A 21495-nucleotide genomic window follows, 5' to 3' on the forward strand; every position below is an offset into this window, starting at 1 on the left:
GGAAGCTTCTGCAAAAACAATATTTCAGTTCCAGGGAAAACGTATATTTTTAACAGCCTTGAGTAACCCAATATCCGATGGGCGATATTAAAAATACCCGTTATACTTTCATTCGCTTGTTTTGCACTCGTATATTAGTCAAAGCGGTGCGGCTAATTTCATCATCGACTTAGCGTCTATTAATTTATCACATCGAGTTAAAGCGAGGCTGAAATTTCTTCCCACGCTTTGTACACACTCGCTGCTGCAGCAGTGCACTTTGCATCCAACGACGACGACGAGGCGGAGGAGACAACGACCGGCGAAACGAGAGCAAAGAGGCTCAGCGCGGGGTCAATTGCGCAAAGTCAAATAAGTAGTCGCGGCGAAATGCGCCGAAGAAGAAGAGAATCTCGAGGAATGCCGAGAGCGATAATGCGATGCCCAGTCTTTTGTTGAGCGCTAGAGGGAAGATTATAGTGCCGGAGAGCTCGGGGAAAAAATAAGGGATTTAGATTAGGCAGATGAGTGATTTATTTTCATGAAGAAATTCGGATGAGCGATTTACGGCGGGGGACGCAGTGGTCGTAAAAGTTAATGAGACGCCGGGATGCGATGCATAATTCAGTGATAATCTTCCAAATTTACGCGCGTATACGAAAATTTTCAATTTCGAAAATTTTACTCCCTCCCCGCGCATCGAAGAAAACAGCGCGCGCGAGAAGAAAGACGGTCAGCCGTCGGTTCTATTCATAGGCCCCTCGTAAAAATAGCGGATGAAACAATCGCCTTCGCCGTCGCAACGGCCGCGGAAAATCTTTCGGCTCAAGTCACGCATTATATTCGTCACACCAATATTGCATGGCACGCGGCGCCTCTCTCTCTCTCTCTAAATTCTTTTTTTCCCGCTTGCCGTCACGGCTTTCTGCTCTCTTCGCTGTCATTACTGCCAGTTTGCTCGTTCCCTTTTTTCGCTTCGCTTTGAGAAAAAAGGCCCGGCAGCAAGAGACTGCTTGTTTGCGTATGAAGCGCTTAATTTGGTGCCGGCGAAAATTATATGTATTTTTGGTCTTTGTATATTTTTTTGAAGGGGACCGCTGCCTCGTTATTATACGCTACGCAATGCGTGTAATTACTATTTTCGAATATGAACTTTATTGATAATTACTTCATTTAAAATTGATATAAAACCATCAAGACCTCTGTTTTCAAGAGGGTATTCGAAACTCCCGCTAAAAGCTCCTCCGCAACGCGCGCAGCGTTAGCGGAATTCGAAACTCGCGCGCTTTCGTTGAAGCCGCCTGCAGAGCGGCAACCGGTTGCGCAGCGAAGCACGACGCGACGCCAGCAGCCAGGAGAACGCTTCAACATACGGGGCGAAAGTAAATATTTCAGCTGAATTCCGCTGCACGATTATCTCGCTCGCCTCATGCCACATATTCCTGCAATAACGCACACTGGAATATTATTATGGCGGTCTCCGGATCGCACGAGTCATCGACGCGCATATACTATACGTGTATACACATAAGAGAGCGATCGAGAGTCGAACTGGTTTGACGCATTGTGGTTTTGTGGAGATTCCGTCTGCGTGAGCGGTATTGTATGGGAATACTCGTTTTCGAAAACGTGATTCTCGAATGAATCGCGAATAAATCGATGTTGCAGATTGCATAGAATTGAAAAAGCCATTACATCTGCCGAAGGATGAATTACCGCTAGAGAGAAAGTGACAGTTATACTCGTCTTTTTGTAATTGCCACTGCACTAATAAGGAATAACTTTGTGGAACGCCTGACTAAACTCTTTAAGAGCGCTTGAGCCAGGCTTCCGGAACAATTAGGCCAATTATCACTGTAGAAATGAGAAAGTTAAATAAGTGCAATTTCTATAGGCTCGGTAGTCCAATCTAACTAAAAATTCCCAGTGCCTTTATAGTCGGTGAGAGAAAAGCACGCATGCAAATCTATTTTTTTGCCCTAGCAGACCTAGCGTCTTTAATTATCCATCCTCTTGGCGGGGGTTATTTTCATGCAGATTATAGCGCGAGCCGGGCGTCGAGTTAAAAAACAGCCGGCTTTCGAGGATATGAAATTATCCCACGCGCGTGCTAATACGCGTATAATCAGTTCTTCAAATTAAGGAGTTGCTTGATTTGCGTAATGACCTCAGAGCAGAGTCTCTCTTATTCTGGGCTAAATTTTTTTCACGAACAGACTCGCTCTTCTCGTTGTTATGCCTATTGTTACGCCATCGCGTGCGTAGGTAATGTTAATAGCAAACACTTCGATAGGCTTAACTTAAAATGATTGGCACAGTAAACAAGCACACCACGTTCATCATTAGCATAATACTTATAGTGATTGCCGAGCGGCTTACGTAACACGTATATCTACGCTACTGCACTATTCATCTGCGAAACTCAGCATCGACGCGTATATTCTTCCTATTCATTTTCTTCCTACTTCGCGATTGTCGTGTTTTCCATAACAATCCGCGTACGACTTTACAAACATCATCGCGCGATGAATAAGCAGTAAATTTCAGAGAAAAATCCAATCCCACCTGCCGTACGTTGTCCAGCCTTTATGTGTATGACGCTCTCGGTTTCCGAGTCGGAGCCAAGCCAGTAGGTGGTGCCGCTGCGGTCGGAATCGCTCTGCAAGTCGTCCGATGTCTCCTCCAGAATCGTCTCCAGAAAGTCCACCTGCTGGACCAGCATCGTTTCTGCAACAACAACGCAATCGTCTCGTTAGGCTAATGCGAAATCAAGGGGTAGAAATGGAGGCTATAAATCATGGAAAAGAAAGACACTCAATCATGTTTGTGAGACGTTCAACAATCTCGATAATTATCGATCTGTAAAATGTATACCCGCAGTGGACAATAGAGGCAAGAAAAAGCGCGCGAGTCAGCTTTCTCGAGCGACGCAATTGAAATTTCCTCCGCCAAACTCGCTTTATTTACAGCGGCACTAAATCCACAAAGTAAACAGCCGTCGCAAAGAAAGTAGTTTCACTCAGTTAGAACCGCCATTGTCAAGTGCCATCGTCGACGACGACAACTGGGTCAGAATCCAGCAAAGTGTCTTATTACGCTCGTCTGCTCCGTCGAAAATTCGAAAAGCGCCGCTGCGTGCAAAGGAATGGCGGAAAGGCGCAGCCGATGAGCATGGCTAATGGGATCCGATCCTCGGAACTCGACGCGCCTGACTCATTGACGATCGCGTTGCGCTGCATCGATCGACGAGAGCCGATTTACGCGCGGGTATTGTAGTACTTATTGCGCTACCTGAGTTATGAGAGCCGGTAAGCGTAATATACAGTGAAAAATCGAAAGTAGGCGGGCTGATGTACGGGGAATTGGTTCGCGATATTTCATGCAAATGCGCCGCCGCCGTCGCTCTATTTTCATCGAGGAATTGAATTCGCGGCGGCTGCGCGCGCAGCGCTGTTTTGCAAACGATACAATGCTAATGGCGCGAACAGATGGATAAAGCAGTTTAATTTATTGGTGGCTGATAGAGTGCGCTACTTTGATTAATGCCCGAGATCTATCCTGATTCGGAGTAGGCCATCTTGGAGTGCATTACGAATAATGAGAGAGAGAGAGAGAGAGAGAGAGAGAGAGAGAGTTTGTCGCTATTTGCACGTAGTTTGTAGGCTTTTGAAATATTAACGCGAGCTAGCCCGTGACACAGAGTAAATGGTTTCTACTCAACATAAAGTCGAGGAAGACGAACGAGCTGATTCATCTGGTTGTGGTTCTAAGCGTTCAAGGACAGGACTATAATAAGAAGAATAACGAGTCGAAGACAGCGAGTTATGAATTTTTTCCACTATTAGCTACTCTTTTGAGCTGTTACTCGCAAACGCAGAAATTACAGTAGCTCATGGAGGTCAGTGACCCCTTCCTCCTCCTCCAGCGAACAAAGAAGCCCGTTGCGTTTTCGCGCAAGAAATTAACCACTCATACACAGCCTCTCTCTCTCTATCTCTTTCTCTCTGCCTGTCGCAAGTTTGTTTCCATAAATAAGATCCTTTGCTCTGCGCGCGAGTCTGTGGCGCCTGAAACCTGCTCCTCCCTCGTATCTTTCTTGTCTCGTTCTAAAAACAAGCTCACCGGCGGCGGCGGCGGCGCGGCTCTCTTTCTCTTTTACGCTTTATTCTCCCCTCGTCTACTACTGCAGCAGCTTCATTTAACTCTCGAGGGGGAACCGTGCTTGATGACGACAGTTTCGTCAAGTTTCCCGGTATTTGATTTCATGAAATTTTGTCTGCTCGGCGAGAGGATGTGGGGTCTCCTGCCGCCGCTGTCCCCGAAAATCCCTGATTAATCGTCGTATACAAGGTAAACAGTGCGTTTGTTTACGTTATCGCGCGCGGCTGATTCGATTGGACAGGGGCTCGGCTGGGAGTAACGAAGATTACGAAAAAGGATCAGTCCCGCAAAAATTTCATGAATAATTCAAGAGACAGACAGCTTAGATTGGTTTGAAGAGAACGGCGAGGCCGGAGGCTTGTGTCACATAGATACACGCGCAGCGGCCCATCATTTACGCGTGCGGGCGCAGCCGCGATTATGATTAATAGCGTTATTTCCTGCGCGAATGTGTGCCTCTCGCGTGCACTGCCCTCGGTCCGAGCGAATTCGCGAGAAACTTGGTCAGTTCGTCGACCTTTTAAGTTTTCAAGTATGAGAATGTGCTTCTGTAAAATTAAGCTGATTAAACACTGTTTTCTCTTGTGGAGAAGGAGGTTAGCGTGTACCGTAAAAATTTAACTCGATAATGTCGTAGGTACAGCGATAACTGCCCGGTTGCGTCACACTCGAACGGGGAGCAATTCTCATGTAAAAAGCGCCGATTTACGCAAATCCGCGACCAAGTTGCCAACTCGAACCTACATCAATCACGAAAACTACCGAAATTTTTCTGCCGCGTGTTTGCACGCGCGCTGCAGTAACGCACTGGCTGAATCGCCGTAAATGCACTTCCTGATGATCGAAGAGTTTCATAATGAAACTTCTTTTTCGCGCCAGAGTGTGTACGTCAGAGAGAAAGACGACATTCACCGCGTAAGCGGTCTGCTCGTTTGGACTGGACTTGACGCGTTGAACTTTTATTTTCTTGAAATGGGTCAAGTATACAGTTGCTTTTTTTCGTTTTTCGAAAAAACCAACGAGCAATCAAGAAAAATCCAAACTCGCCACAGCCACCTCCTCCGTATAACAACGAAAAAGAAAAAAGAGCAGACGAGACAAAAAATTACAGAGCACAAGCTCTCTCGCATCACGTATGCTTTCGTCGGTACTTGCGCGCGGCCGCGTGACGCTCTGCGCAAGAAAACGGGGCGGAGAACGCTGCCGCCGAGCAGCAGCAACAGGTGGTTCTCCGCTTCGCCTTCTCCCTCTCACCTATAGCAAGCACACACACGTATATTACACCTATACATACGCTGCTCTCCGCTATGCGTTCACGTGCAAAACGTCGGCCGGCGAATTGCATTTCCAAGCTGCAGATGCAGCTATGCGCTGTGCTATGCGGCGGAGAAACCAATCGCGTGCGGTGCAATTCTCCGATCCGCGAGCGCTCGCCAATTACACTCGCGAGCCACTTCGCGGAATAACGACCTTCCGAGTGCCTCATGGTCGGGAAAATTGCTATCTCTTTCTCTATCTCTCGCGCTCACCGATGCGCCCTTTCTTTATTTCTCTCTCCCTCTTGAGCTGCAGTCTGAGCTACCTAATGCTTATTGAAAAATGCGATTTTTAATGGGAGTCGACGCGAGAGCTTGACGAGCGGAAAAACGAGGATCGAGCGCGGAAGCGCACGCGCCGATTTTGGACGTAATGGAGCTTTTTGCTTCGGGAGAGCTAATTGCTCGTGGAATCTCTTTCTCTCTCTCTCTCGTTGCGCTTTAATTGAAAGGTGTTACTGGTGCTTCGCACGCGAGAAGGCTGGAATCTCGCTCTGTTGATCTTCGCCGATAAGAGCGCTGCGTTTGACGAAATTAGAAGCTGAATTTATGGACTGACTTTTCGTCTGACGTCAGCCGTGTGTGTGTGTGTGTGTGTGCGTATGATTCGCCAACACTATTTCACGGCGTTTTATCTTTATTACCCGCGGACAAGGCGGAATCTGCAACTCATAGTCGCGCGGCGGCAATTAGCGTCGTTTTAACAGTCATCGCGCGTGTATCGCATATATAGAGCTCTCGGCTGTGCTTAGAAGTGCTAGCGACACACGGCTGATCGATATATAGGCGAGAAAGCGACCCTGAAATTCCTTGCGAAGCATTAAAACGCAGAGGAGCTCGAATATGCTATACGTATACCACTTCGAATTGCTGCACATGTAAATATGCAGGAGTCTCTCGCGCTGCTGCGTTATATGTAAGAAACGCGCGACTACGGCGCGGCTGAAGAGACAAAAAAGCGACTGTTCTGCAAAGCCGCTGAAAATTAAATCTCGACGAGTCGATGGAAGAGTTACGAAGACGTTAGACAATGCGGGGGCTTGTTGTACGAGTGAGCGCACTTGGAAGTAATCCTAGCAGTAAATTTGGATTTTATGCGTCGCCTTGAATAAATAATCTTCGATCTCAGTCCGTCCATTGTTCGGGTTTATTCGAAATTGATGAAGATGATCTCAACGTCCGTATAAATAAGGACATAGGCAAGTTTCCTCTTTCGTCCGTACATCCTCCAGAATTCTTTCGAAGCCATCGCATCTCCTATACTGGAAAAAGACGCAGTGTGACGTAAATAACGCTATAAACCGTGTAAATTTCATTTACTGCTGCTAATATGCAGCGGAGCCAACGTCATTTCGATTATACCCGCGCGACCATACGTGTATAATTAGCTTCACCCACATCCGCCATATAACGTCACTATTATGAATAGAAAACTAGTTTACTGATTAAGATAACAACGTGTTCAGCGCAGCTGCTGCTGCAGCTCCGAGAGAATAACATCAACACGATAATGAGCTAAACCGAAGGCATCGCTTTACAATTAATTCCCATTTAATAATCTCAGCTCTCGGCTACACCCAACACACACATACACGTGCGTCGTTGCACACGCGAGGAAAGTCTTCGGAGCGCGTCACAGCGGGTCGCGTGATTTTTTGCCGCTCGCGCTTTTCGTCGACCGCAGAGAGAGAGAGAGAGAGAGAGAGAGAGAGAGAGAGAGAGAGAGAGAGAGAGAGAGAATCAGCTGGAAAGTAGCCCGGGCTAATCTAAAGCGCGGATCGCCGCCGACGTTATTAGCATGTTCTGCAGATTTTCCCGCAGCCGCATCATGCCGCAGCGGAGAGCGAGTGTGTGTGTGTGTGTGTGTGTATGTGTGCACAGAACGCACATGGAAACTGGACGGTTATCTGGAGCGTAGAGAGAGCAGAGGCGCCATCAGCGTGAGTGTATAACGTATGTGTACGTGCTGTAAGCGGAAAGTGCGTTTTCTCTCTGCGTGCCATTGTTTGCCAAACCTTGGCTCTCCCGAGCCTGTTTATCTGTATAGATAGGAGTACAAGTGTTCCTCGAACATACTGTTCGCTTTTATCGAGATCGCGTGTTTGAGTGAGGGAGATCAGGAAGAGTTGTTCGCGACGCGGTCGTTTCATATTCGGAATTCGCTAGATTAATATGATGAAAGACTTTCTTCTATTGTACTCTATACGAGGTTTTCAGAATTTAGAGACCATTAATCAACTGAGATCGAAAGTAGACGATGGATGATTTATCTCTTCCAAAAATATTTGTAATAACTCGCGCGCGCGATAGCGAGATAAGCGCGTCAAAGAAAAGCTTAACGCCTCGCGCGTTATCCATTAAAATCGAAAGTCCCCTGAGAGTCAGCGGCTTATCGAGCAATTAAGTAACAACAGCGTAGCCGCTGATTTCCGATCTTGTCGATCAATTACGCGAATCTATCTCTCCTCGTCTCATTGAACAATCAATTCACGGCCGGTTTTTACAACGACCATAGAAAACAAACTTTCTGGATCACGACGGAGTGTAATTATACACCCGTGCAGATAACAATAACGAATTCCGGGCTACGTACGCGCGCAATAACAACGGCCGATTGCACAATAGGCCTCTCTACGTTACATTCGTTAGGCAAAACTTTTAATCAGCCGCTCGTTAGTCGCGAAAACGCCTCGTTATGATGCAGATATTGCGGGCGAATCTGCCGACAGCAGGAGGAGAGGGAAAAGAAGACACGAGAGCGTAAATCCCGAAGATTTAAAGGCCCGAGAGCAGTGTGTGCATCCGGTCTTTTAAAGTGGCGAGAGGGAGAGAGAGACTCTGATGCGCTTATCGTGTTTTCGCATCGCGGAGAGCGAGTATATACACTTGCACGCACGTACACTGCACGTCGGCGGCCCCGGATGGGAATAGCAAACGCGCGCGCGCGAAAGTAATTAGAAAGTAGCCGCGCGGTGTTTCAAAAATAGCCGCTTTGTTTATTGTAATACGCTCGCGATGACGATCAGCTGATCCCGATATTGAGTAATGTTTATTGCATTGACGCAAGGCTCGCGCGTGCGAAATTGATTGCCGCTCGCTTTCCTCGTGCAATAAAGTATCGATCATAACAGTGTGTATACACGCGAGGCTAAAGAAGCCGTGGCGAGAGAGAGAGAGAGAGAGAGAGAGAGAGAGAGAGAGAGAGAGAGAGAGCATATATTTACGCATAGCGAACGTGCCGGCATTCCTTTCAAGCCTTCGCCGCCGGAAGTGCGGCTCTCTCGACGTAGCCCGGAAGCGCGCGCGCGAGCCACACAAAGCGTGCAGCGCCAACCGAGGGATTTGTGTATTTTACTCTGACGAGCATATGTTTCAGCTACGATGATTCACGAGTATCCGCGAGCGCGCTTTTTTTCTCTCTATGCCGGAAAAAAAAGAAACCGGTTGTTACGGTTCTACTTACAGCTCTCCGCGCGCGAGTACAATTTGAATAATATTCCGTTTTGGTGAGTAGGCACAGGAAGAACGCGCGCGCATACACATTGTGTGCCAATATTGGCCTTCGCCTCGCGAAACATCGTTCCTCGCTGAACTAATCCGCAGCGTTTACGACGCCGCGGAGAGATACCGTAGTTCCTCATACCTTGGCCATCGTCGTCTTCGTCGTCGACGACGTGATGCGCGCGTATACGAGCTCGGAATGAAAGACGCTCGGACATTGCGGAGAAAGAGAAGCGAGGAGAGGAGGAGGAGGAGGAGGAGGAGGAGGAAGCGTATACAGTGTGTGCGGCGTGTGAGCGACAGGCGCAAGTGAGTCAACGAACCGTTAGCGCGTAGATCCTCGTGCGTGGGTTGATAGTGCGGTTGAAGCTGGAAACCGTAGGCCGGAAGCCAGGGACTCGGTCGGTTCGCCAGGTCCATCTCTGGACCCATGGCTGTGTTGTCCAGGCAGCTTGTGCTGATGCTCTTCGGATCCTCCGGCGATGCTGAGCTCATCACCTGCTGCGCTCCGCATGCGCTTTCTTCCTGGAGTCAGAGAGAAAAGTTGCGATTAGTATGATTGAAAATGAGTGAGATTATTCATTGAAAAATAATTTGCGCCGGCACGCGAAACTTCGAAATAAAAAGATAAAAAGCGTATCCCCCGGCCCGATTGTATACTCGTTTTACGCGTCGTACGCACATTCTCGACACCGAGCGCTCGCTGCAGTATAGTATCTCTCCTATGTTTTCGTTGCATAGAGAGCCGCAAAAGAAGGAGCACACGCGCGGCATAGCATTTCGACGGTTTTTCGTTCGCCTACGTCGTAGTCTCGTCGTTAGCCGCTCCGTCGAAGTGTGAATCCCCCTTTTCCTGCCGCGCACTACTCTTTCTGTCGAGGGGCTTCTTCTTTTCTCTGCGCGCTTCCTCCCAACACAGCGCACGCACCTTCTTCTCTTGCTCTTCGAATACCTATGCAGTGCCGGCTTCGGTTATTATACAGTCGCGCGGGCGCCTGGGGAAACCGCAGCTCGCCATTGAAATTTAGATTAAAACGCGCGATGCTATCGCGTGTACCGGATTTTTTCCCTACTCGGCTTTCGTTTTCCCCCTGTGTGTAACGGCTGGAGATGGTCTTTTCCCTTCGGTCGCTCCGTATACACTTGTGTACGTATAACTACAGCTACGTACGGTGTAGGTGCAGGTGGGAGAGACAGAGATATCGGGTACGGGTTTGAGAGGTGATACGAGTTTAATGAGGAAGAGCATAACGTTTATTTTATTTCCAAATCGATCGAACACCGTCGTTACTGCACAATTGATGCGCCGCCGCGCACGAGAAATTAATCTATGCCTATATACATCCTGTTGATTAAAGAATACGGAGAGAGAGAGAGAGAGAGAGGGGGGGGGGAAGCGAGGACGCGAAATAATTCAACCGAGGGGAGAACGTTAATTTCCAAGAGAAGATCGAGCGGAAGCCACCCTCGCCTTCCATATCCAATTTTGATGAGCGACTCGCAATATAATGCTCGCAGCTGTATCGGGGAAACTTTCTTTTTGCACGCACAGCCGCAGCTCAACGGCAGAAGGTCGGCACCGTCGGAAAATAAGACACGCGTGCGCGATCATTTCGATAAAAAGGGCTATACCTTAGTACCGCCGAAATTGGATTTCAAAGCTGCGTTTGTTTGCCGAGGAGTAAATTTGTCGAGAGTAAGGACTTTGGCAGAAGAATTAGAATCGAAACGATAACAGTCGGGCAAACACGAGCGCGATTTCTAAGAAGCCCGCGAGCCTTTTAGCGACATCCGCAGACATTGACTTTCTCTCCCCGCCGCGTGTCAACGAGAGTGCAAACAAACAAGCAACAACGGAAAACAAACGACCCGCAACAGCTTCAATATCAATATTTTTCCAGCTCTTTCGTCTCTTTAATATAACAGAACGCCTATACATAGTCTCTGTGGGAAAATTCTCGAAAATTTCGCACGACTCGCTGCACAGACGTATCATTGTTCGCGGCGTGAAAGTCAAGTCTCTCTCTCTCTCTCTCTCTCTCTGTTTCTTGGGCTTATGGCTTAAAAATATTGGCCGGATATGCGCGCGCGCGAGCGGCTCGGATTTAAGTGCCGCCGCCGCGCGGAGGAATCTCCATAGTAAGCGAGATTCCTCGCTTCTTTTGTAGGCGGAGTGCAGTGCGCGGCTATATATAGAGAGGGGAGAGGAGCAGCTCGTTTTTTCGCGCGCGAGCGGAACGAAAAATCTGCCCGGAGAATTAGCATAGACTCGCGCGGCGAAAAAACGCGCAGGGGATGCTTGTTTACGCGACGTGTGTGCTTGGACGGGGGGAAGGAGGTATATCTGAAAAGTTTTCATTACTGCGGGGGGCAGTTAAATTTTAATGAAAGCGAGATTAAAAGTTCCAAGGTCCGTCGTTGTGCAGCCACTAAAAAGTCGCTTAATTACATACCTTCTTTCTCTCTCTCTCTCTCCCCTCGCGGATTTTTTAAAATATAGTTCGACGTATAAAATCCCGATAAAGCAGTCCCACACACGGCGCTGGAACAATGAGTTTTGTCTCTTGTGTATCATACTGTTCATACTGTCCCCGCGGAATGAAGCCTGAGCGTGTGCAAACACACACCCTCCCACGGGAGCAATTATAAGGCGGCCGAGATTTACGATGATTTTTCACAGCTCGTAAAACCGTCACGCTCGGTCAAGAAGAATCGAGACACGGGCGGGAGCGAAAAAAGAAAAGCCAACGAAAATCGCAAAAGAGGACAGAGATATAAAAGTAGTCTAAACGCGCGCACGAGAGTGCAGCGAGACGACCTCGCCGAATTCGAGGCGCGGCTCGCTCTGTGCATTATACAGTTACGTATCCATAGATTCGCTCTTTACTTCGTGTGCAGCAGCAGCAGCAGCAGCAGCAGCGGAGCGGTAGAGTCGTAAACAAAAATGAGTTCGCGCGGGGAAGTGATCGAAAAAAAACGTTATTTTCGGCGTCGCTCGAGCCGAGAGAAAAAATAATTCACGAGCCATATACGTCGGCTGAGGAAAGCAATTTACGACACACACACACACACACACACATACACACACACGTATACTGTATAGGAATCAGCGCGCGGCACACGGCGAGGAAAAATAATAAAAGAAGAGGAGAAGCCCGCCCGCACGTCGAGCAGTCGAACAAATACGTTTCCAGAAGTATGAAGGATGGCTCTATAAAAAACGATTATTATTTACGAGGAATTTGTTGGCTCGACGATGATGTACGCGTGAATTAACAGTGCATTTCGTTATGTAACGAAGCGAGCTGCAATCGGATCTCGCCTAAACAAGCGATGATCGACTCTCTATACCCGCTCTCTCTCGAGAGAGAGAGAAAGAGAGAGCGTCAATTGAACATTGTTCCCTATATATACACCGCTTCGACGCAGCAAAGATTGCGTAACGTGCATCGAGCCGTTCTTTTTTCTCTGTCTCTTTCGCTCTCGTCGCCTGGCCACGTGCGTGTATCCGCAGAATGCGTCGCGAGCGGAATCCGTTACACTCGACGGCCGCGAGACGACGTTCCCGACGTGCCGATCGATTATTTTTCTCGGCGCTCGGTTAACCGTCGCTCATTTTTTCATGGTTAGCAGCGTCTCGTTTGACGAATTTACAAGCGGGAGATAAGCACGTGGGCTCATTAGGAAATCTGCGCCTAAATAGCCGGCCATTAAAACTTAACTGCCCTTGCGTCATCCCGAAACCTCTGCGCGTATGACTAACATCTACAATCCTCGAAACTACTTACACTGCCCTCGTATAGCTACCGCGCTACGCAGTTCTCTCGCTCCACTAAGCCGACGACGAGCGTAAGTAGCGAAGAGAAACGAGAGAGAGAGAGAAAGAGCAGGACATTAAAAATAGAAAAGAATGGAACATTGTCGTCGGTGCGCGCTTACCGTTAGCCCCACGAGTTCCAATTTGTCGCCGCCGCCGTGCCTTTTTCACTCCCCGGTTACGTATAGTGTGCTATATAGGTAATAGCTACGTGCACGCGTCAGGTGAGGAACTCGTTTTTTGCCGGCGCCGAAAAACGCCGGGCCTATAACGGGTCGCCGACGTCATCGCCAGATCGCGTATGATATTACGCTTCTCTCTGTGGCCGTGTGTGTGTTGGAAAGGAGAGAAAAAAGCGAGAGATCCTCTATCGTTCAGCGACCCCCGTGCGCCAGCGAGGGAGATGATTTCGGGTGGACGTGTGTGTGTGTGTATAAGCCTGACAGGTACAACACGTGCTTGTGCGTGGGTTGACAGATCCGACGTTTCCTTTGGCGGCTGCTCTCTCGTGAATTATTGACCAGTGCCCAGTGTGCGCATTGATCGCTCTTTTGCAGTTGTAAAAATATATCAACGTTATTTCGGGTGGATGGCTTCGCGATATTAATACGAGCCCGTGAGTTTTTCATCTCTGATCGATAGCTCGTAAAGTCAACTGTTAATCCTTCTAAGGCTCTGCGCTGAAACGCGCTGGCGCAACGCTCGGCCCGATAATCAGCGAAGCGCAGCAGTGGCAAAGAGAATGAGAGAAGGACGGACGGCTCGTAAACACACACAATGCAGCGCTCACTGCTCGGAGAGGGACAAAGAGGCCAAAAGCGGAGCAGTCGCACGAAGAAGCGGACGGAAGGATTCTATATACCGATGTACATCGAAAGTTATATCAGAAGTGGAGGAGAACCTATGCAGTAAGAGTGTTTTGCAACGACCGGTTCACCAGCGAAAACGAGCATGTTTACGCTTTCTAATGAGGCGAATCGTTCGTGCTATCTCGCTGTTTAGATCCGGCTCGGACTCGATTTTTTTTCCACCTCAGACGCCCGATATACCGCAGCTCCGTCGCGCAAAAAGCGACGACTGATTATTCAACGGCTCGGCCCCGCGACGAAACGGACGCGCGCTTGTATATGTAAGCAAGAGCGATAAGCCCGGCAGCAGCTAATCGCCCGGAATGTCTCTCCGTCGCGCGGCTCTATTTGCCTTCCGCGGTATACTTGTTTGATTTTCTCGGTAATAATTGCCCGTAATACACCCGGCGCCTGTGGAATTTACGTCGGAGGCGCCGGAGGTATGTACACTGAACGCGACAGCGTGCGGCCTGCTTTGTTCGCTCACCAAAACAACGGATGACTGTGCAGCATGCGTTGTTTCGGAGCAATTTAGCAGCGCGGGTATTACTCATATCGAAACGACGCTCCGGAATTAATGCCCGCGTCGCTAGTATGAAAAACAGCGACGTACTTATCGCGCGCGCGTTATAAAAGCGTATTTATTGGCCGCGAGTGAAATATGCGCACGTGTCGTTTTCGCATTAAAGTGCCGCCTCCGCGAAAACACCTCGCAGCTCTGAGAACCCCATCAAAACATACCGGTACACAGCGTGCAGGCCGCTAATGCTCCCTTTCTCCGCGAAATCCCGCACGAATTCCCGGAACCCAAGGTTCGGCTGAAAAAAAAACTCTCCTCCCGCACACGCGTACACATCGTCGAAAGAACGAGCGAGAAGAAGGCTGTGCGCTGACGCTGATGCACACAAGCCACTCTCGAAGGAACTCCGGCGGGGAGAGAGGGGGGGGGGGGCTCGAAAAAGATTCCAACAGCAGCAAGGCACGACCTACCTGTCAGCGCGCATTCCAGGCTCTATCCCAGGGCAAGCGAGCGAGTGAGCAAGAGAGAGAGAGAGGTATCTCGTGCTGCACACACGAATACGAACACATACATACACTCACACACTCGGCGTTGGCTTCTCTCTTTCTCTCTCTCTCTCTCACTCTCGGTCGTCGATCCTCCGGATCCAGGTTCTTTAAATGCCCTCCTTTCCTCCGCTGCTGCATGCGCGTATAGACGCGGCTATACGCGGCGCACGAGTTAGGTTTGCTTTCACACACTGTTGCTTGCACTCCGCTGCTGTATACGTATCCTACTCGGATTGTCACAATCCGATCGCTGTACCGCACCTGTGTAGTAGTGCCAGTTGACTGCGAGAAGTAGTAGAAGAAGAAGAAGCAGGAGCCACGCCGGCGGTCCTCATCGTTCTCGTCTACGCGGCGGCTGTCGCGTCAGCATCGCGCACTGCGGATGGCTGCACCGCTGCATCTCCGATACTATCGCGCTCTTCTCCTCTCGTTCGCTTATCGCGAGACATGCGAAAAGCGGTTGCGTGTAACACTGCGCCTGCGTCGCCAGCAGCACTTGCAGGACTCGCGGGAAATTTTTCAAGCGCGCGCACTCTTTGGTAGCACCTGGTTCTCACTACTACGCGTACTATACTACGCGATACACATAATCCTTCGCTCGAGAGGAAGAAGCGCGTAATATATACAATAGACGCACACACAGCAGAGAGCGGTGGCGGCGGCGCAGCAGTCCCGCACAGACGAGCGGCGTGTCGCTGACTCGGTGTTCTCCGCGCTCTCGACTCGAGCGAGCTCTGCTACACTCGGGAGTTTGTTGCTTTCTCTCTCTCGCGCTACTGCCGGTTTTTTAGCGCCGTCGGGCGCACACGCAGGCGGCGAGCGAGACTGCTCTCTCGCTTATACAGCTATAGCTATATAGCTCGCTATAGCTCTCTCTTTGTCTGACTCGCAGTCGCGCGCATGCCGGCCACATCCCCACCAGCACCGACACGTGGTACCGTTGGTGGAGTGCGCGCTCGGCCGCGACCCCTGTCGTCGGTTGATCAAACTGCGCAGAGTAGTTGAAAGCGTAGCGGGAGCGTTCGAAGTTTTGGAATTATTTCGTTCATTTTACCACCATCTATGGTTCGATCAAAAAAAAGGCAACTTCGAAAATCCGAAAATACATCTAATCGAGTTGAAACAAAATATCAATTGCAGTACGAGTCCATCACCGCAACCGCGCTTGTAAATCTCGCCACGGAGCAGCGGCGCAATCCACGAGCGAGCGTGTGTGCTTGACTCGACTTTGGCTATCCGTCGAGAGGAGGAGCCCCTTCAAACCTCGACTCTCGACGCGCCTATATACACATACGATGAATCGAGGAAACCGCAAGTGGACGTGGAACCGCCGACACAAGTGGAAGTGTACGTGTGACTGAACTGACGCACGCAGCCCTGCATTGTGGACGCGCTGCATTACGCACTGCAATACTTTAATTTTCTTATTAAGATGCACCGCGGTGATTCTTCCTTATCTGCGCTAAAATTCAGCAGCGCACGCGGAGAATCGCTAAAACGCTTTTCCTACACTTTACCGAGCTCTGAGCGTCTAAAACGTAATGGCATCCCACTCCGATTAAAAAGGGCGTATAAAAAGCCTGTACGCATCCCGTACAGATCAAAGAAGAAGAAGGAGAAAAAGACGAGCAACGCATCTCGTTCCACTCGAGGAAACTCTCTCGCATAGAGAGATAAAAGAGCCCGCGACTACGCGCTCTCGCATGCAACCGGCAACACAATACATATACTGCACTGCATCCCCTCGGAGAGATCGGAAAGCCGTAAAGCGAGCTGTGCTGCATAAAAGACTCGCGTAAAATAAGTGTCCCTTCCTCGCGCGGTGGAGAGTACGGGCGTTGCATGGACTTTATGTGTAAGTACGTCATTCGCTGCGCGCACGCCGTTGTGACATTTAACTCGGGGCGTAGTCGATAAGCAGGAAAAATACGGTTAATGGCCAGCGCTGCAATCCCTACAAGTGCGCAGCAGGGATTTTCTCGTGCGGATCACGTGCGCGGATGTGTATCTCGCTCTCTCTCGCGTTATTTGCATTCTAGGACGATCAAAGTTTCGCATGCAGTTCGACACCCGCGACTGACGCTGCTGCAGTGGACGCACTGGCTGTATTCGAAATGAGCTTTAGATAATGAATGGTGTCGGAGCTTTGAGAATTAAAATTCCACACTGTATGCGGTAGGCCACCCATGCCAAAAATTGGCCGCTTTGTAAAGTGGTCCCATTTTTTCCCCAGAAATAATACTGTTAGATTTTAGATTTAATTGGCTACTTTTTCTGCGAGCGACGTTTATAACGCGGAGGCTTTCTAGATACTGCCATTGTCACGTTTGTATTGCAGTTCGCTGGCTGGATGCCAATCCGCACACGACTACTTCCACGCGAGCCAAGTGGAATAAGTCGGGCAAAGTAAGCCATATTTCTTTTATATTGAACGTTTACGCTGCTTAAAAACTGACTCGCCTCGAAATTGGGTCATCGACGCTCTATAGAAATCGCAAAATCGATATAGGCGCACCAGGGGATTTGAAACTTTTCCCACGTATGTGTAGCAGCAGCATTTTAAAAACGCCACGATGAACCTGAGCATAATATACACTTTCAGCTAGAAACGGAAGCAGCCCGTTTTGCGGAAGGTCACTGACACGCGCGAGAGATCCCATCATCTCGCGCAGACAACATATCCATTGCCGTCGAGTCTAATACACGCAGGCCGCGGTAGCGTATAGGTCTCCTCGCGCGCATTCCTTGCGGGATATCGCGTTACGAAACGCCGAGAGCGGCCGTGATGATGTCGAGCCCCGAGACGTCCCGACCGATCGCAAGGTCACGGCGACTTCGTACAAGTACGTTGATACATAGATGGATGCATAGATACGGAGAGACGATTATTGAACGGAGCCGTTTTGCGCGCTGGACCAGTTGAGTCAGCGCGAAACGCTTTTTTCATTCTTTAAACGGTACAAGGATCGAATTCGTAATTGATCTTGTGTGTTTAGAACAAGATAGGATATACTGTTCCCTTTTAGTTCGCGACGACGAATGCAGTTTGTTTTGCGAACTTGAACGATACACTATACAGCGCTAGCTTAGAAGACTTATTTATCATCTGCAGCCGACGGTTCATTATGCGGAAAGACGTTATATAAAAGAGTGCAATCGTGCATTGTGCTCTCGGCTAGAATAACAGCGTGTGTGCGTCTGCTTAATGAGACGCGTGCAGCAGCCGCCGATCGAAAGTTGATTGATCTATTTTGGTCGATTGCACAATCGCGTCGGCATTTTTGCAACTTGTTTTATTATGCGCTGCCGCGTGCTAACGACTCGCAACTATAGCCTCGATGAAATGTAACAAACATGAATTGCTGCGCGCGCGAGCAACTGGCGGTCGAATGCACGTCGATTAGCTTCGCAAAAAAAGGCTTCGCAGAAATGCTTCAATTATCTTCAATTCGCCATCTAAATGCTCGGCGCGTACGCACAAGTGCATCTTTGAATGCCGGGCTTTTATAATCTTTTCGCGCGAAATCGAGCGAGTTCTATTAGTCGTCTGCGTGAACGTCTGCTTTTATGCTCGGCAATCAAGAATGTAAATACTTGATATGCATAATAAATGTAGAGGAGTTTATTACCTTACTCTTATAAAAGCAGACGTAAAGACTAGTCAATAAATAAAATCTAGCAGTGTGAGTAGAGCAAGCGAGCATACGAGTGTGAGCAGCGGTGCACTGGTTTCGGCGGACGAAAGATCAATGTCTTCCTCTGGATCTGAAATGTAAATCGAAATCCATTAACCAATGTCTCATATTTAAAGAAGGATCTGTGCAATTCTCATGAGATCTTTTTGGAATTCGAATCCAACGCAATACATCGCAGGCTTCCTCACCGTAATCGCGGTAGTAAGGTACCGGCGTCGTACCCAAATCCTCGCAATCCTCGCGCGCTTTTCTGTAAGACCCTCGACTTTTTCTTCTTCTCCTTCTGAGCCAAGCTCGTTGCAGAGGTTCTCTGTAACCGGTCCTAGTCACGCGCCGACGACGTCGACTGAGTCTGTCGCGATGCTTTGCGGCTACGGCTCGGACAGGAACCTGTAATAATCAAAACAACGGACTTAATACTAACCATCTTCGTCATCGTCTTCGTCCTCATCGGGCCGATCTGTCACCGGTTCCTCCTCGTAGAGAACATCCTCTTGGTTTTCCTCTTCTTCCTCTGCATTATCGTCGTCGTCGTATAAGTCGTCACCGTAGTCGTCTTCCGTTTCGAGCTCGTTGTTCTTTGACTTCTCGTCGTGATTCCCGGTTTTGGTGTGGGACTGCGTAGCAGATTTTGATTCTTCATCTTCCGCATCGTAGTAAAGATGGGACAAAAGTCGACGGCCTTTAAACGTGACTGACTGAGCTTTAGGAAAAATCATGTTTGGGTTAGTACATTTTTTTTGCACTGTATATGCATGCGTAATTGTCAAGTTACCTTGATGATTACTTTCATCAATACGAATTCCATCTTGCGTTTTATTAAATAAAAAATTGTATTTCTTCTGGTCTGCTAGAAAGATATTTTTATAATGCGTATAAAAACGTGCATCAGCCAAACTGTAAAGTGAATACTTTATTATGAATCTAATATATATTTTATAAATCAGAAACGTTTTTTGCTGATAACTCACTGGTCGTTTTCTGTATTGTTTTCGGAATTCAATATCAGTATATTAGATATCATGGACTTAGTTTCACCACACAACCATATTACTGGATATTGCTGACAGTTTTTGAAAGCATTAAAGTTATTGATCACATTCGAACTGTCTCTTGAGCTAAGTACATATCAGAAAATGTTTAACAAAAATAAAGCTGATTTTCAAAATTTATCAAAATCTTAGCTGTATAACTTATATTACTTACTTACTATTCAGTAATAGATAATGCCTTCTCTCTTGCTGTTTGTAATCGTTTAGCAAAGTCGTGCAATAATGTGTGGAAACTGAAGGCTTCAGTAGTTTATAAGCGATTTCATCAGCACTTCTGTCAATGAAACTGAAGTTTGAGTCCCAGATATTCAAAACACACAATCCAAAACATGGTTGATTATTCATGATCAAACTCGCATTAGAAGTTAAATTCTGTTTGATATAACTATCAAAATTTTTAAATGATCTGTCTGTCTTGCAAAAAGAGTAAATAAAAAATATTACAAAAGTAAATATAAACATAGCCTATACTTTGACATCATTCTTGAGATACACGACAGAAGTTATCAAACATTATTAAATAGTGTGAAGTTGTAACAGTTAAGAATAAAAACAAAATTTTGATGTAAGAAAATACCATCATTATACAATTTTTATTGTCTGGTAATAACAATAAAAAATAGCGTCGTGGAAGACACATTTAAGAAAACTACTATAACAATGTATTTTAATCTTACACATAAACAGACACTTTGGAATTATGTATCACTTAAATGTAATACTTGGAATAATAAAATTAGGCAACTATAAATATTTTGTACTTAATTTGTACAGCGATATGTTGATGTGGAACTAAAAAATAAATTAAATAAGTTACATTTAGGCTGGATTATCGTGCAAATATTTTCGTGTGACGATATCAGGAACAATATTTTCCATGAGAACAGGATTCTTGTTTATGCATCCTATCACTGGACACCTTATGAAAAAAAAAAAATTTAAAATAGTGTTTATTCAAAAATACATTATAAGTCAATCAAATAAATTTTATCAAAACTCTATATCTACCTGGTATTCTTATTCATCTTAAGGATGGAAGTTATACTGTCACGTTCATATATGTGGCCACATACTTTGTTCTTTACAGGATCAGTCATCCTCTTTTTGGTAAATGGATCAATGACATTGATATCATCTTGTGTCATTTCAATGTCTTCATCGTCAAGTGTAGGTCGTTTTGTACCATCTGCAGCTATTTTAAAGAATGATCACTTAGCATCCTTTTTTACAAGTGAACAGTTTTATTATTATAACAAGATTAAAAACTTACCATCTAAAAGCTCCTTTACTTGGCGCAGATACTCTTTGAGACTTGCATTCTGTGATATGTCTGGTTGGTACTCAATCAATTCATTTTTCTGCTCCTAAAATTTTTTTTTTTAATATTTTTTTGTAGACAACAAAGGCATGAAACAGAAAATAAAAGCATATTTCTCTTACTTTAAACAATTTCATTGCTTCGCTGGTTTCTACATCGCCTTGGCCAATTATATTTCTCACAGTGCTTGTTACTTTTTTTGTCTTCTCATCATGAGTGCAGTTATTGCGTACAATCTTTTCCAAATCATTTAGTAGCTTGGTTCTGTTATCCTTATCATCATCTGAACAAAGTATTAACATCAAGAGGTTTGTTTATCTTGCACCTAACCTAATACTTTTTACAAACTTACCGAAATGCGTGAGTATATTCTGGGCAGTTTTTAAAAAACTGTTGAGCAGTGCATCGGTATTGTTTATCCCAGTCATGTTTTAAAACGTTTCAGTTTTTTCTCAAAATTATACCGTAGATAGATCAAGAGCGAAAACGTTTTCTCTGTATAACTTACTAAAAGAAACCAAATAGTAATCGATGCTTTTTCACGCTTTCACTTGCTAAAGCGAAATGATATTTATAAGTACCTACAAATTTTATGCGAATCTTGCGTTATCGATGTCGTTGCAAGGAAAAACGTCAACCAAACCGTCAAATACCCATTCAAACTGAGCCAAAAACAAATTCAACAAACGTCGACGGTCAACCGGCCACTGTCGCGCTCGCCGCTAGCGCGCCATAAAGCT

General features: G+C 47.1%; 3 protein-coding genes across 17 annotated transcripts in view; all 3 read right to left on the bottom strand.

Annotated features, from left to right (window-relative positions):
* Positions 1-15471, bottom strand: part of LOC100121037 — a 68241-nt gene extending 52770 nt beyond the window's left edge. For 5 of the 11 annotated variants that reach the window (XR_004226626.1, XM_031922822.1, XM_031922824.1 and 2 more), the window contains exons 1-3: positions 14613-15467; positions 9281-9482; positions 2545-2706 (exon numbers count right to left, since the gene is read on the bottom strand). Coding sequence is in view for 9 of the 11 variants with exons in the window: in XM_031922822.1 (XP_031778682.1) it covers positions 2545-2706; positions 9281-9452 (334 nt within the window). In the remaining 2 variants the exon portion in view is untranslated. Of the gene's footprint in view, positions 1-2544; positions 2707-9280; positions 9483-14612 lie in introns of all 11 variants that reach the window. The other 6 variants (XM_032597412.1, XM_031922823.1, XR_004344653.1 and 3 more) reach the window with 5 other exon arrangements.
* Positions 15472-18290: 2819 nt separating this feature from the next.
* LOC100678504 (nucleomorphin-like) lies at positions 18291-20004 on the bottom strand. 3 transcript variants are annotated; one of them, XM_008218278.4, is made up of 6 exons: positions 19592-20004; positions 19357-19503; positions 19161-19282; positions 18853-19088; positions 18574-18775; positions 18291-18455 (listed from the first exon to the last, which is right to left on the bottom strand). In XM_008218278.4, exons 1-6 carry the CDS (start codon positions 19897-19899, stop codon positions 18352-18354), a joined length of 1119 nt encoding a protein of 372 aa, XP_008216500.1. In that variant the 5' UTR covers positions 19900-20004; the 3' UTR covers positions 18291-18351. The 3 variants fall into 3 exon arrangements, with proteins under 3 accessions (XP_008216500.1, XP_016840200.1, XP_008216501.1); XM_016984711.2 differs by having other exon boundaries at positions 19596-19945; XM_008218279.3 differs by lacking the exon at positions 18574-18775 and having other exon boundaries at positions 18810-19088; positions 19592-19939.
* Positions 19996-21494, bottom strand: LOC100121111 (E3 SUMO-protein ligase NSE2). Of its 3 annotated transcripts, none has more exons than XM_008218280.4 (6): positions 21341-21494; positions 21108-21262; positions 20878-21038; positions 20708-20801; positions 20446-20629; positions 19996-20356 (listed from the first exon to the last, which is right to left on the bottom strand). In XM_008218280.4, exons 2-6 carry the CDS (start codon positions 21181-21183, stop codon positions 20257-20259), a joined length of 615 nt encoding a protein of 204 aa, XP_008216502.1. In that variant the 5' UTR covers positions 21184-21262; positions 21341-21494; the 3' UTR covers positions 19996-20256. The 3 variants fall into 3 exon arrangements, with proteins under 3 accessions (XP_008216502.1, XP_008216503.1, XP_001604698.1); XM_008218281.4 differs by having other exon boundaries at positions 21337-21491; XM_001604648.3 differs by having other exon boundaries at positions 21108-21494.
* Position 21495: the final 1 nt, after the last annotated feature.

The sequence above is a fragment of the Nasonia vitripennis genome, chromosome 2, assembly GCF_009193385.2.
Source record: "Nasonia vitripennis strain AsymCx chromosome 2, Nvit_psr_1.1, whole genome shotgun sequence".
NCBI classification, from domain to species: Eukaryota; Metazoa; Arthropoda; class Insecta; order Hymenoptera; family Pteromalidae; genus Nasonia; species Nasonia vitripennis.

Bases quoted from the DNA above. Each gene is read 5' to 3' on its own strand.
- LOC100678504 (XM_008218278.4), bottom strand. From the start codon at position 19,899: ATGTTTATATTTACTTTTGTAATATTTTTTATTTACTCTTTTTGCAAG. The intron at 19,283-19,356 runs GTGAGTTATCAG...TTCACTTTACAG, and splicing joins AACAATACAGAAAACGACCA to TTTGGCTGATGCACGTTTTT. The intron at 18,776-18,852 runs GTGACAGATCGG...TGATTATTACAG, and splicing joins TTCTCTACGAGGAGGAACCG to GTTCCTGTCCGAGCCGTAGC.
- LOC100121111 (XM_008218280.4), bottom strand. From the start codon at position 21,183: ATGACTGGGATAAACAATACCGATGCACTGCTCAACAGTTTTTTAAAA. The intron at 21,039-21,107 runs GTAAGTTTGTAA...TACTTTGTTCAG, and splicing joins GAATATACTCACGCATTTCG to ATGATGATAAGGATAACAGA. The intron at 20,802-20,877 runs GTAAGAGAAATA...AAAAAATTTTAG, and splicing joins AAGCAATGAAATTGTTTAAA to GAGCAGAAAAATGAATTGAT.